The sequence below is a fragment of the Pseudopodoces humilis genome, chromosome 15, assembly GCF_049639895.1.
Source record: "Pseudopodoces humilis isolate 2021_Gansu_Grassland_sample_001 chromosome 15, ASM4963989v1, whole genome shotgun sequence".
Classification (NCBI taxonomy): Eukaryota; Metazoa; Chordata; class Aves; order Passeriformes; family Paridae; genus Pseudopodoces; species Pseudopodoces humilis.
Genome location: NC_142214.1, coordinates 6,683,816 through 6,697,527, shown reverse-complemented (window position 1 = coordinate 6,697,527; position 13,712 = coordinate 6,683,816). Strand labels below are relative to the sequence as shown.

The 13,712-nt window shown below is 49.3% G+C and overlaps 1 protein-coding gene across 1 annotated transcript; it reads right to left on the bottom strand.

The window, feature by feature from the left end:
* Nucleotides 1–8,339: 8,339 nt before the first annotated feature.
* MMGT1 (membrane magnesium transporter 1) lies at nucleotides 8,340–13,125 on the bottom strand. Its single transcript, XM_005526164.3, has 4 exons — nucleotides 13,023–13,125; nucleotides 12,443–12,495; nucleotides 11,514–11,617; nucleotides 8,340–10,510 (listed from the first exon to the last, which is right to left on the bottom strand). The coding sequence occupies exons 1-4, from the start codon at nucleotides 13,102–13,104 to the stop codon at nucleotides 10,348–10,350; spliced, it is 402 nt and encodes a 133-aa protein (XP_005526221.1). The 5' UTR covers nucleotides 13,105–13,125; the 3' UTR covers nucleotides 8,340–10,347.
* Between the last annotated feature and the right edge of the window lie 587 nt (nucleotides 13,126–13,712).

Below are 13,712 nucleotides of genomic sequence, written 5' to 3'. Positions count from 1 at the left end.
GGGGTAGAATATTAGAGCAGCAGAAACCATATAGTGAACTGGACATGAGTCTTCATAAGAAGATAGGAAGGAAGATTTCCTCAGGGGTTGTGGCAGTGCAGAGATGGAAAAAAAGGAGCAACACCAGTTGAAGTGCACACACAGCCCTGAATTCCACATGGAAATGGCTTGTTTAGGAAGCAGAAAATTCTCCACAACTGATTTAAGAAGATTCTTAATGGAGAGAATTCCTTGTGAGCCAGACCCCAGTGCTGAACAAACACAGTCCCAGGCTGTGCTGGCACTTCAGGGACAGCCAGGAGGGCCACGCTGGTGTCAGGCCTTGCCTTTCCTGGTACAGATCATGGCCCAGCAGCAAGAGCTGTGTCACCAGGGCTGTGACCTGTGTGACAGGTGAGCCTCTCACAGGAGTGTCCTTCAGCAAGAGCTCAGAGGATCGGTCCACTGATGCATCCTGGAATTGGAAACCATTTGTGCTTTGCTCAGGCTTATATATTTGAACCCTTGTTTATGTAACGTTGAAATAATGTGGCACAGTTTAATGTTGGGAAGTAGGGAGGAAATACAGCTCTGTGTTTCCTGTAAGGAGCACTGTTTAAGAGGTTGAATTGACTTATTTAGCACTTCCCTGCCTTGGGTGGAAGGGTTGTGAGGTGCTTTGGAGTTTGGATACCTGTGTGAGTCCTGCTACATCCATTTTCTGACCCTCTCTTAACTAGGCCTCCTCAGTGTGTGTTAGTTTTGTTTTTTCCCTTGTAGGCATCCAGGTATTTTCCTCCTAAGCCATGCAGCCCCTAGGCTGGTCACTGGCAGGCATCTGGTTCCCAGTTTGGGGACGCAGTGCGTTTATTGTTGGCACGTGTATTCTTGCCCATGTTTAACCAGCATCAGAGAGTGATTTTTATCTTCCAAAATAGCACTTGCAGAGGCTGTTACTGTGCTGTGGTCAAGCAATTGTATGTCTCCCTTTGCAGGAGACTGTAAAAAAAACAAAACAACCCAAACCTATTTTTTGGGTTTTTTTTTTTCCATGTGCTAATTTTCTCCTGGTTCTTCCACTAAACTGCCTGTCTGAAATGGCAGCAGTGTAGGCTGTTGAGTTTGATTTCTTTTGGTCTGTTTTTTAGCATCTACTAAGAAACTTCTGATGGAAAAATACAAGAAATGCATTACACAACAGAAACAAACAGTTAAAAAAACCTATAAAGCACAATTACAGTGTTTCGTTCCAGCAACATGGCAACATCACACCTTTAGCAAATGGACTTGAGAGTGCTTGTCTTGAGAATGTGCAACCTAGTTAAGCAGAAAACAAGGCCAAAGTCACCTCAGATCTGGCAGACAGGAGGTTTGGCAGAGATCTGAAGGAAGGATGTTAGTCACTGGCATTAAAAGGAGCTGCTGCTTGCAGGTCTGCAAAAACAAACTGAGGTCTATTCTAAGTGGAAAAGGAAGAAACTGGAGAAGAAGAATGCCTTGGGATTTAGCAAAAATCTTCTGGCCTGCAGGAATTACTAAGCTGAATTATAAATCTGAATCTTGAGATCATTTCAAGGAGGATGGACTAAACAAAAAATATTGAACTTTCCTGAAATTACTCATTCAGTTGAGCTGCAACCTGGCTTCTTGTTTCATCACCAAAAGATTGTTGGCTTGGCTTTGGCATTGGTGTTTTTCTTACTCTCAGTCTGTGATGTGGTGTTGTCTCTTGGTAGTGGCTAAAGCATTGTGGCAGGAGAGCTCTGTGGTTGTCCATGGAGCTGGGAGTGCAGACAGGGGCTGTGGGAAGGCAGTTGCAGCTTGTGTGCTGTGGGAGGTGGTTCAGCTTCACCTCTCTGCATCAGAGCCTTCATTTTAAAAGTGTACAAGATGCTTCTCGGGGCTGGGAGCACAGATCTAATGCCATGAGCAGTTGATTACTCAGAGTTCAGAGGATGGATGCACCAAGGAAGGAGTTAAAGGGTTGTACAGACTTGTACAGCCTTGTGGTAGATGCTGGAGGATATTTCCATAGGCAGTGGAAGAACTGAGATGCACATGCCTTCAGCCACATGGCTTTCCCAGGAATGGGGACTGCTGGTACCATGTAAGGAAAATTGCCCTTTACCAGGAGCTGGGAAGTGCTCAAAGCAGCTGCATATTTCTTCAGATTTTGAGCTTGGAATGAAGCTCTCAAACAATTTATATTGCAGTCCAAAATAATAGTTTAGCCTGGGAAGGGTGGTGGAATGGAAACCTCAGTTGAGATTTTTGCTGGAGATCTAATGTTTTTAAGAGCTTGGGGAAGTTTTATCTTTACATCTGCAGTGGGAATTTGATGGCTGTTTCCTAGTCCTGGACCAGCTCCAGCTGCAGTGAAAGTAGCTGGATCCTTGGCATTTGTATATGCTTGCTGTCATCTCAATCACTGTCACTCCTCTAAAGCAACCAGTCTTACATAATGTCCCTTAAAATATTGGACACCTCTGGCAATTTGCTGTATCCCAGTGCTCCACTCACCACTGCTGAGCAGCTGGTAGGAGGGACAGAGCTTTTTGGGAATGATCCCCATGGTGAGTGCTCACTTAAAAAGTGCTTAGAGCCCTGCAGGATGTTGAACAGGAGGAGAGGGTTATAAAGTATTTTGGTAGTTAGGGCAAAGCTCTTTCTGCGTGGTCAGCCTGTTTTTTGTCATGTACTCCAGAGCAGGTGTATATTTTAATGTTAAAATGTATTTGTAAATATTTAACATGTAGAATATATCAAAGAGGGGTTCAGTCTTTTGTGAAGAATGGAGTTGGGAGACTTTCCCCCTTGCTTCTCCTGGCAGCTGTGACCCATGTGCTTGTGCAGAGGTGGTGCTTGCAGAGAAGGATACTGGGCTGTGCTCAGATTTCCCACAGGGAGGGTCTGATCTGGAACCATCCCACGTCTTGGATCAGTGACAATAGGCAACTGGAGCTGATTTTTGCTGGGTTTGTGGAAATGCACTTAGTGTTTCTTGAGGTGGTGGTAGCAGTGTGAGCAGTTCCTGTCAGAGCTGAGGAGGCTGTCAGGTTATTTGGGGTTTGAGCAGCCACAGGTCTGGTCAGGGCACGCTGCTGTAGTGGCTGCCTGATCCCTTGGCAGTGGGTGTCTAGGGATCAAGGGTGCTTTCCTAAGTAGGACAGAAATAAAAATGAGCCCTGTTCCCCAAGACTAGAAAGTGATTAAAAAAAAGGCATTTTGCTGATTGCAGATGATTATAATGCAGCTGCTCGACAGTGACATCCCAGCCATGGAAAAATAACATTGATTCTTTGAGCTGTTTTCCAGTCTGTACAGCATATTAAAACCCTTCATGCACAGCTGGCACATTTAACTTTGATTATGTTGTTGAAGTGACTGATCTGAGAGCAGCCTGGATCCCAGTTGCTTGCAGAATTTGAAAATAAGATTGTTCCAATTCATCTGCAGTTGGTTATTTTGGAAGAGAGACAAACTATCTCGAGCACTTAGGGCTGCTAATTAAAGTCTTGTGGCTCTCCTCTGAGAGTCTTTAAAGATGGATGGAGGGACTTACCCAAGGTCATATAGTGTGTCACTAACAAAGATGATTATAAAACCCTAATTTGGTCTTGCATACTTGAATTATTTCCCTGGTGTGGACAATCCCACCACAAACCAACACACTGGCTGCTGGGCTCTTGTACATGTCAGTGAGTTCCTTTTTTTCCCCTGTGCTCTCCCACCTGCCAGCTGGGTCTGGCATGGTAGCAGTGTGAGGTGGAGACAGGACAGGCTCCCTACTGCTTCCACACAGAGGTGGCTGTGGTGGGTGCCTTTTGGCTAGCAGTGTACTTCTGGGGCTGGAAAAAAGCAGGAGCTTGGAAAGGAACGTAGGAGGGCTGCAGAGAAGCTGCCCAAGCACTTGTGGTGGTACTGCCTCTTTGTTAGTTTGGCTTCTGACCTGAGCTGCTCCAGCACCTTTCCTTTTGCAGCTCAGTGAAAGCACATTTTGAAATTCTGCTGGCACCATGTGTTCAGGGCTCCTTCCTCTGCACGCACAGAACTTAGAAGCCTCTATCCAAAAATGATCATTAGTGGAAAAGGAGACGGTGGGGGGGACTCAGGAGCTCTGGAAGAGGCTGTTTTAAGTGTATCACAGCCATCAAACCCTCCCACAGGAGTTCTGTCAGAGGGCAGGAGTGCCAGTGAGCGGCGGCAGCCTTTGGCTCGCTGGCAGCTGGATGTGGGCAGGACGTGCTGGGGCTCGGCGAGCTGGGAAGGCTCTCACCGAGCTGCTGCTGCGGCAGCCCCTGCGGCTTCCAGCAGGTGAAACCGGGTCAGAGTGGCTCCTGGGAACTGTGTGTGAATTCCCCGCAGCAAAGGCAGTAACTGGTGAGTCACAGCCCAGGCTGTGATGGGAAACAGTTGCTGGATAATAGGTTGAGCGATGGTGGTGGATTTTCTTCACACATCAGGACCCTGAGGAGGCTCTGACTTCATGGGCCAGCTGAAAGCTGTTTTTTATCTGGGTTCCAGGTGGCCAAAGCTGAATTCCTGCAAATGTAGGTACAACAGACTCTCCTTCCCAGGGTCTGCCTTGCACCCCTGGACTTGTTGTACCCACTGTTGAAGGGGGAAGGGGTTGTGAAGGTAAGGAGATTAAAGGGATGGCTCTTGGCTATGATAAGAAAGCGGAAAAAGGTAGAAAACCTTTCCCTGTTCAGGCTCAAGCACAAGGTGGGAGCTTCTCTGAGGAACTGACCAGTGATGGATTTGGGAGGTTTGTGCTGTGCTCAGTTCGAGGCTGGTGTGGGGCCCTGCAAGGGGATTTTGTGCTGATGCACTGCTCTGCTCTAACTGGAGCTCATCTGTTGTGACTCCTTATTTCACTGCTCCTGTTTTGACTTGCACTTCATCTCTGGAGCATTCCGTTGCTCTGCTCCCAGAATGTGGTGGGGTTGAGCCTCAGGTCTGCCCCTTTCAAGCTCTGCATTTGCTGCCCTGAGCACAAGACACAAAGGCAGAGAAGAAAGTGCCTTGCAGAGCTCCCCTGCCCACCATGCTGGGAGACAGCTCAGGCTGTTTCCAAGGTTGTCCTCCCTGCCAGCCCCAGACAACCCAAGGCAGCAGCATGGCCATGGCTGTGCTTGGCCACCAGCAGACCTGGGTTTTTAACCAGCCCTGGTGCACGCTGTGGGATATGTGGGTCCCTCCTATGGGAGATGAACATGGGCCTCGCTCTGCTGTGGCTTTTCCTTTGTGACCTGAAGGAGCTGTATTTAAACAGGTATGGAAGGAGCAGCTGGCTCCAGCTTCAGAGTGGTGCTGGTGACTTTGAGATGGTGCCACCATCCCCAAGGTCCCTCAGCAGAGATCTGCGTGTGACAGGAGGCTGTAGAGCAGCATGGTGGCCTTGGGCAAGGAGGGGGCATTATTTGGCCCCTTCTCTCCCCTCCACATGCTTTGCATTGTGCTGGGGAGGTGGTGCCTTGCTGAGGGCTCACCCAGGCCTGTGGGTGCCTTGGAGGCTTCAGGAATGGCCCAGGGAGTGATAGCCTGATGTGGATGTGGGGAAGAGGAGGCCCTCGTTGGACTGCCTGCCAAACTGGCTGCTCCAAAACTGCTTTGGGCTGTGTCCTGTTTTGTGCACTTCTGCGTCCAGGATGGGGAATAAATCACTGCTTCAGCCTTTGCTGTGCACACAGGACATTCCTGCATCCTGCACTGGAGCAGAGACCTCCTGGGGTGGGGACAAGGGATTCTGGAGCAGCCTGGAGCTCTGGGGACATCAGCACTGGCCTTTTGTGGCTGGCCCATAACTGCTTTAAAATACACAGCAGAAATACCTTGGGGGAGGAGGGGAATATTTTCTTTCCTTCTATTTTTTTTTTTTTTCTGAATCCAAAGTGAAGTGTCCCTGCAGCACAGCCCGCCCCTGGCAGATCCTGGGGGAACTGGTTCAGCCAGCACCAATCTGGGCAGGGAGGGCACTGCCAGGGCTGGGTGCTCTGCCTGGCAGCACTGGGATACGAACTGGGAATAAACAGCCACATCTCTCTGTGTGGGGGCTGTGGATTCCCTAGGACCACTGGCATAGGGGGAGCCATTGATAATCCACATGTCACCTTTTATTTATTTTTTTTCCATCTCCCTTCCTATTAAAATGGCCTGGGAAGCTGTGACACTGCACAGCCTGGGCTTCTGCCAAGGAGCCCTGGGGCTTGTGTTCCTGCTCATGCTGCCAGGCTCCTGGCTGCCTCGCTGCTCTGTGAACTCCCATTTGCCTTTCTTGGCTGGAAAAAGGATTAAGTTAGCAGGACAGGAAAATTAATTAGCTGCCATTTTAAGGATGTAGCTTTCGTCGCAGTCCAAAGTGTTTTGAAATGGCATTGTGTCACTGAGACCAACCTGGGGTTGATTAAAAGGCTTTTACCTGCCGGAATATCAGATTTATTTCCACTGGGGTTCTGCCCCTGGTGATTATGGCTTCAAGGTGAACCTCAAGGCCAAATCCAAGGAGTGTTCTGCCTTTGCCGTTAATACTGGCTGTGGAAAGCTGGTACCAAAGTCTTTTCTGCTTGTTTAACATTCAAAATAGCTTTGCTTTGCCCTTCCCCTCTGCAGGCAGCCTGCCAGTCTGGCACAGCATGGCCGGGAGAGCAGGGAACAGCAGAGCTGCAGCTTCCCTGCCCAACTGGGGGGCTTCCCACAGGGAGCCCAGGGACAGTGCCATGGCCCCCGATGCTGCAGGGTGAGCCTCAGCCTTCCCAAACTGTCTGCTGGAAAATTGCTGCTCTTTGGTGCAGGTGGCAAAAGGGAGCAGAAATGGTGCCGCTCTTGGTGGGGGCGTTGTATCCAGCTGGAGGACGTCCCCACAATAATGTCCTTGCTGCAGGTGTCAGAGATGGAGAAGGGCAGATCTGCTGCAGTGTGCTGAAGTGCGAGAGAACCCAAACCATGGGAAGCAAGTGGTAATGAAGCCAAAAATCATTTTATGGTTAGAAAGTAATTGTCATTCCCTCCTTTCTTCAGCGAGGGGGACTGTGGGTGCTCCAGAGCACCTGGAAGGGGCCATTAGCTGCCAGCCTTCCTGAGAAAGCTGTGCTCCAGCTTTGGGCAGCAGTGGGGCGTGGAGCACACGGGTCCTGGCACCAGACTGCAGCGATGGCTCCATCTGGGACACATCAGAGGGGGTGACCAGGAGGAAATTTCCACACATGGTGCTGCAGTTCAGCCCTTACTGACCTCCAGAATGTGCTTCTGCCAGCTGCACACCTATTCTGGCCTCACATGGAAGGGCTGCACAAGTGACCAATCTCTGAAACAAACCAAATCTCCTCACCTGCAAGGATGTAAATGACTACTGCCCTCCTTAGCAATTCCCCACTGAGCTTTCACTGGAATAGTTCAAAAACCCTGCAAAAATAATGCAGATTAAACCTGCTACTTCAGCAATGAATGGAAATTATCAGCACATATTTTTTATTTTACTATTTAATGTAGTAGAAATATCATGGCTTATAGCCAAAGCAATTCAAGATGTGACGGCTGTAAATGTGCACTGGGCGAGGCTGGAAACTCTCCAGTCTAATTCAAGAATCTCTTGGCTCAACTCTTGCTTTGCTTTTCAAGAAGAGAAACTCATCTGTGAAGAACTCCATGCTGCAACGTAAGCATGAGGTGGATTTGGGAGCTAGTTAAGGTGCTCCTTCCCAAAGCACTGGTTTTATTGGTATTTTCCTCTTATATTCTGTGCTGGATGCAGAACTGCAGCAGCACAGAAAACAGATGGGGTGAGTCTGCTGGTCTCTGGTGCAATCCTGATGGATGCTGTAGTTGAGCAAACTCCTCCAGTGCTTTGCTAACTTTTCAACCTCCCCCAGTGGAAAAGCAGAGCAAGGAGAGAAAAGTGATCTTGCTCAAGTCCAGGATTTTAACTATCACCAGCCCCAGGAGCAGCCTGAGTGTTTCCTCCAGTGGCTGTTGCAACACCAGACCTTGCAGGAGCCTGTCTGTGGGCTGGCAGGGGATTAGCATGTGGTAGAAAAGCCTTTACTGTGGTTAAATTGAAGACAGAAAATATGTCAGCTCTGCCAGAGAGGATGACAAGGAGCCTCAAAGGCAAGCAGATTTCCCAGGCTGGTAATATTTCCCTCCTAAGTGTTTTACTCAGCTACTTGCAGCTATTTTGATCCCCCCTTCTGATCTTATCTCCCAGTAATGAACAGCAGGGCAGACAGCACTTTCACACAGAACTGCCATAATTAAGGCAATCACTTCATGTCAGTGCTGGGCAATCACTTTTAAGTAGTCACTCACCAGATTTGCTGCATCAGGCTCCAGGATGGTCAGAAATTAACAAACAAGCAGTATAAGGATATCAATTTTTATTTGACATTGTGAGATCAATAAGAAAAAATAATTTGAACAGCTTTGTGATAGAACCGTTGCTGCTGCAGAGTGAGGCTACTCCTCACGAGAAGGGCCCTGGCTCAGCCACAGGGTGCTCCCAGCAGCACCTGCTCTGAGCAGCAGGTGATGTTCTCCACCTCCCTGTCCCAGCAGCACCTCCCACCTCGGGCAGGTCCCTGTATGGGGACAAATGGGGCTTCTGAGACGCTTTTCGTGAGCAGCTCTGCTCCAAGACCCTCTGCAAAGGGCTCGCTGCAACCACGGCTGCAGAACCCATCTACTGCAGTGGTTACTGAGCTCCTGCTGTGCTTCTCCCTTCCCCTGCTAATTCTGTCCCTCCTCTGCCCCACAAGGTCGCCTGGCCCATGTTCAGCCTCCCCTCTGTGCAGCAGCTGCCACACAGCAGCCCTGTTCCCCAAGGGAACAGCTCTGTCCGCATTGGAGAGATGACCCAATACTATTTCCAAGGCCTTTGGTGCTGGCAGGAGCTGATTTGTGACACCAGCAAGAGGGGAACCAGGACATTTTAGGAACTAATCCTGCTGCTCAGATGCTTTCAGCTGGCAGAGTAACCCTTTCTAATCAAACCCAGATGCTTAGGAGTGATTGTAGAGCAGCAGCCACGGATATTGCTTGAGCACTGGGGCACCCACTCCATAGGACGGGCAGAGCTAGAAAGAGGCTTCGTTTTACACAGTATTTTTGCCAAGTTTTTGCCTTTGACAGTTCTTAACAGTTTAAAAAAATACCAAACACAACTCAACATATGCCAGGACAAAAGGCTGAGTTTCCATTGTGCCAGTGAAACATCCTCCAACTAGGCCAAATTCTCGCTGGCCCCACCAGTATCTCGACCTACTCTCCCTCTGCTGCATCAGGGAGGTGAAAAGCCAGACTAAGAGAGATTTTAGCATTGATTCAGCCCCTGAGGGGAGATAAGAATTTAGACATAAGTAAGAATTAAGGACAATATGATCAGTTCTAATACATGAAATCAAGACAGTAATCTTAAATCAACGAAGGGCTCAGCTGGAAAAATCAAGGTGGAAGGCTCTGTTGGCAGGAAAGGGGTAGCTGTCCTGGATTAGTGCCAGCAAACAGAGCAAGCTGCTGGACTCTACCCCTGGATCATTCACAGAAGGAACAATTCTTACTGATACTTAAACATGAAGATGACTTGGAGGTTGTACCTGGTGCCAACACCATGTTCAGCACGTACACAACGTTCAACATTCCCTGGCTCACAGCTGGAGAACACGGAGCGTGGCAGATTATCTACGTGAGCTGCCTCCCCCACACAAGCACCAATGCACAGCCACAGCCCAGGCAACCTGGGGCAACTTACATGAAACGAAGGAGGGCAACAAGGAAATAACGTGGTAGTGAAAAATCAGGAAAAAAAGAATAACCCTTCACACAACTGTTTTTCAGCATTGTAAAAAAATAAAACTGAAAGCAATCTCTTTGACTTCCCCTGCCACACCGTGCTGGTGTCCCACAGGCATTCTAGGATCAGATGCTGCCCCTTTTCCTGCTGTTCAGTGATGCAGTGCACACAGCATTTCTGAGGGGGTCCATAGACTGTAGTGCAAGCAAACTGAGAAAATAAATACACTCAAACATTCCCTCCTGTCAAAGAACATTAATTGCAGGAAAAACTAGCTTGCTTTTTGTTTTAACTGAAGTTAAGTTAGCTGCAACTCATTTTAATATCTGAAACTTTGAAGATGTGTTTTACAGCATAACTGTAGAATTTACACTGCATTGCCAATCCACAATTCGGTCATTCTCATTAACAGTGTACAAAGAAGGTCATTAGTTTATATATATATATTTATATATATATATATTCTATAAAGTCTGGAAGATCAATATAAATACTGCTCCAGAAATTAAAAAAGTGTTTACATCCCCGACTTGAATATTACATCTCAGTGTCCTGGGTTATTGGTATCATCTGTAAAAGTCTTAGCGGCGCAGAGGTTCAAGTTTTCGAAATTTCAGTGCCGAGCTGGATGACAAAGCATCTTGGTTTGAAGAAGAATTCACTGTGTCTGGGGACTGGAATAATACTCTACCACGATGATTAAATACATAAAAAGACGGATGGTTCCTTAATGTGTCAAATGTCCTTCAAAATAAATGTAAAAAGCCAAGGTTAATACTTTGTCAGAGCAGGGAGTTTAGAACAGTCAGTCTGGGGTGCATTGACTTTAGACACAGAAATACAAGTTTTCAACCCAAAACTCTTGCTTGCTTTTAAGTTTCCTAAACATTGAGGAAATACACAACCAGTTGTGAAAAAGACCGCAAGATGTCCACGTCACCAACTTCCCCTTCCTTTCTGGAGCTCAGGAGCAGCCTGTGGCTGCTGCCTGCAGACACACCACATGCCAGCCTTTGTTCAGCTGTCACTTGTGTTAACACCCTGATGATGCTCAGCTTTCCATCCCCCTGGATGCCTCACACTAAAGGCTTTAGGTGAACACTCTGAAATACAATTATGTCAACTTTTTCACTTCCCATATTCCCCTGTGATTTTGGAAATGGTCAGAGAGGCAACATCTGCCCATTCAATTTCCTGTCAGACTCACGGAATATTCTGAATTGGAAGGGACCCACAAGGATCATCAAGTCCATTTCTGAAGTGAATGGCTCATAAAGCAGCTGAACCTACGATCTTGGCATGCTCTAACCAACTATCCTCTTCAAAATCTTGATACAAAATCCCTTATTTTCTTAAAGTCTTTCAGATGTCCTGCCTTGAGTATACTGTGTAACACTCAATGAGGAAGCAAACACAAGCAGGGTGTGAGCCAGACCCTGCAGTCTGAGACTATGTCACAACAGCAGGTGGTGATTCCTGAGCTCTACTTCCACCTGCACATTTCATTCCTCTACCAAGTCTGCACAGCAGCATTTCAGATGAGGAAAAGCAGGAAGCTTATTTGATTTCTGACTCTTACCTAACTCTCCCTAAAACTCAAGACACTGCTGGCTTTCACAGGTGTGGCTGTTCCCCTTGGGTCACTGCCTACAGCATGCATTGAAGGACTGAGCTAAGGACAAACTATTTCAGTTTGTACAGAGAAGCAGATACAGGTGTGTACAAAAAGAAGAAAAATAAAACATACTTATTTTTGAGTTCTGAAGTGGCATCCATGTCTTTAAACTCTCCTGCAATATGTGCGATCCCATAGCAGGTGACTGCAAAGGCCAGCAGAGTCTGCAGGACTATCTGCAACAGAGGGAGCACAGTACAACACATCCATTACTGAGTGTTCTGCATGTTTACCAAAAAATCTCAGCTTTCACACAGTATCTCTTGAGCTTTTCATCCAGTGACAGCAAATAGAGGTGGGCAATCCAGGCACAGGAAAATTAAAATTCCTTCCTATTTGCACAGCAAAACTCTGGCAGAGCTCCAGCTGCCTCAGCACAGGTCTGGGTTGCACCAACTGAATGGACTCACACAGCTCCTCAGCAAGAGCCTGAGACCAAACACTGTGTTCTGTGCACTCCAGGATCCAAACTCCTGCCAGGAACACGCCTGGAGCCCCAGGCCAGGTGCCGTGCTTGGCTGTCCTGGGCACCTGATCTCCCTGCCCTTCTGATTAAGGAGAGAGGGAACAGATAACTGAAATGGAAATTTGAAAAGCAAGCAAATAAAGTAAATAAAAGTCCCCCTCCTGAAGCAGGTTGTGCTGGGATCAAACAGTCACACTGGATAAACATGTGTCAGCCAACCAGAGCCAGAGGGTTTACGATGTTTATGCTGCAAAGGAGGTGATGGATGCAAAAGCTACATTCAGGGAATCCTGGACAAGATGCTCCAGGGTAGTTCTAAAAGATTGTGAGGTCTGGATCTGGGGTTTGGTTTCACTGACAACTACAACACACTCAGGAAATTGGGATGAAAAATGTGGTTCTTTTTGACAGTGGGAGATCCGATGAAACTGCAGCTTAAAAACTATCCTTTATGCTTGCCCAGCACATTAAAAGGAAGCAATTCAGCGACTAAACCACCCCACAGTCACACCTTTCACACATTGCAAAAACTTACATCTATGGGCAACGTTTCATCTTCCTTTTCTGTCAACCTCATGTAAGAACGATCTACAAAACAGAAACACACGCACGCGTCAAACGCTCTGTGTATACAAATAAACAGCCCGGCAGCACAAACCCCCAGAGAATCGGCTGCAGAGACACGTGTCAGCCTCCTCGGGCAGCTGGGCCGCTCCTGGTGCCGCTGCGAGGCTCCGCTGCTCCGGAGCAGGGCTGGCCCTACCCCAAGCAGCCGGGAGGGAGGCGGGCCGTGGGGCGGGAGGCAGCCGGACGGCAGGAGCCAGGCTGAAGCCGCGACCCGGCGGGCGCCAGTTCCCCCTTCCCACCCTTCACTCTTCCCTCCCTTCCCAGTTGCTGCGGCGCCCGCCCGAGCCGAGCCCCGCGCTCCTCCCGGAAGCGCCGCTCTCCCCGCAGCCCGGCCCCAAGGGCAGGGCCGCCCCCGCCGCCGGGATCGCGGCTGAGGACGATGATGATGCCGGCCCGGCCCGGCCCCCGCCCCGGGAGCTCCCCGTCGGCCGTGTGGGAGTGCCGGTACCCCGGGGCGCCCCGGCCCGCCCCTCCCGGCGGTGACTCACGCTGCGCCGCCGAGAAGGCCGCGTGTGCCAGGGCGAACAGGCCGAGCCCCACCAGCCCCTTCCACACCGACCCCGCCGCCATAGCCGCCCGCCGCCGCCAGGGCGCCCCGGCGCGCGATGATGGCGTCATCGAGGGAGCGGGGCCAGACAACGCCCGACTGCGGGGAGGTGTGGCTTCAGCGCCAGGGGGCGGGGCCACGCCGCTGCTTTCCCACGCGGGGCCATTGATAAAATGCGAGGGGGTGAGCGGACCCCGGGAGCCAGGGATGGTCTTGGGGGGCGTCTGAGGGAGAACGGGCCCCCTCCCTCCACCGGGCCAGGCCGGATCACTTCCAGCCGAAAACAGAGCGTAGAGCCAGTGATGCCCGAGTTAATTCTCCCTTCCCACGTGTTTAACCTCAAAGGTTGAGAAACCGGTGGAAGAAAAAACGGGTAAAGGGATGTACACAACACGTGCAAGAGGGATTCCCCTGGCCGAGCCAGGCTTGGGACAAGGCAAGAAAGCACCAGGGTCCCACACAACCAAGCATCCTGGGTCTTCCATGCCCCCAAGGTACAAAGGCAATTCTTTGAAAACGTTTGCTACAAGTCACCTTTAAGTTGATCATTGACATTTATTGCAACCCTTGACCCACCGGCTTCACGCGTCCCCCCTCTGTTTCATGGTAAAAAAGGAGAGAAGTTTACCCT

Bases quoted from the DNA above. Each gene is read 5' to 3' on its own strand.
- MMGT1 (XM_005526164.3), bottom strand. From the start codon at position 13,104: ATGGCGGCGGGGTCGGTGTGGAAGGGGCTGGTGGGGCTCGGCCTGTTC. The intron at 12,496-13,022 runs GTGAGTCACCGC...TCTGTTTTGTAG, and splicing joins GGCCTTCTCGGCGGCGCAGC to ATCGTTCTTACATGAGGTTG. The intron at 10,511-11,513 runs GTATGTTTTATT...TTTATTTTGAAG, and splicing joins ACTTCAGAACTCAAAAATAA to GACATTTGACACATTAAGGA.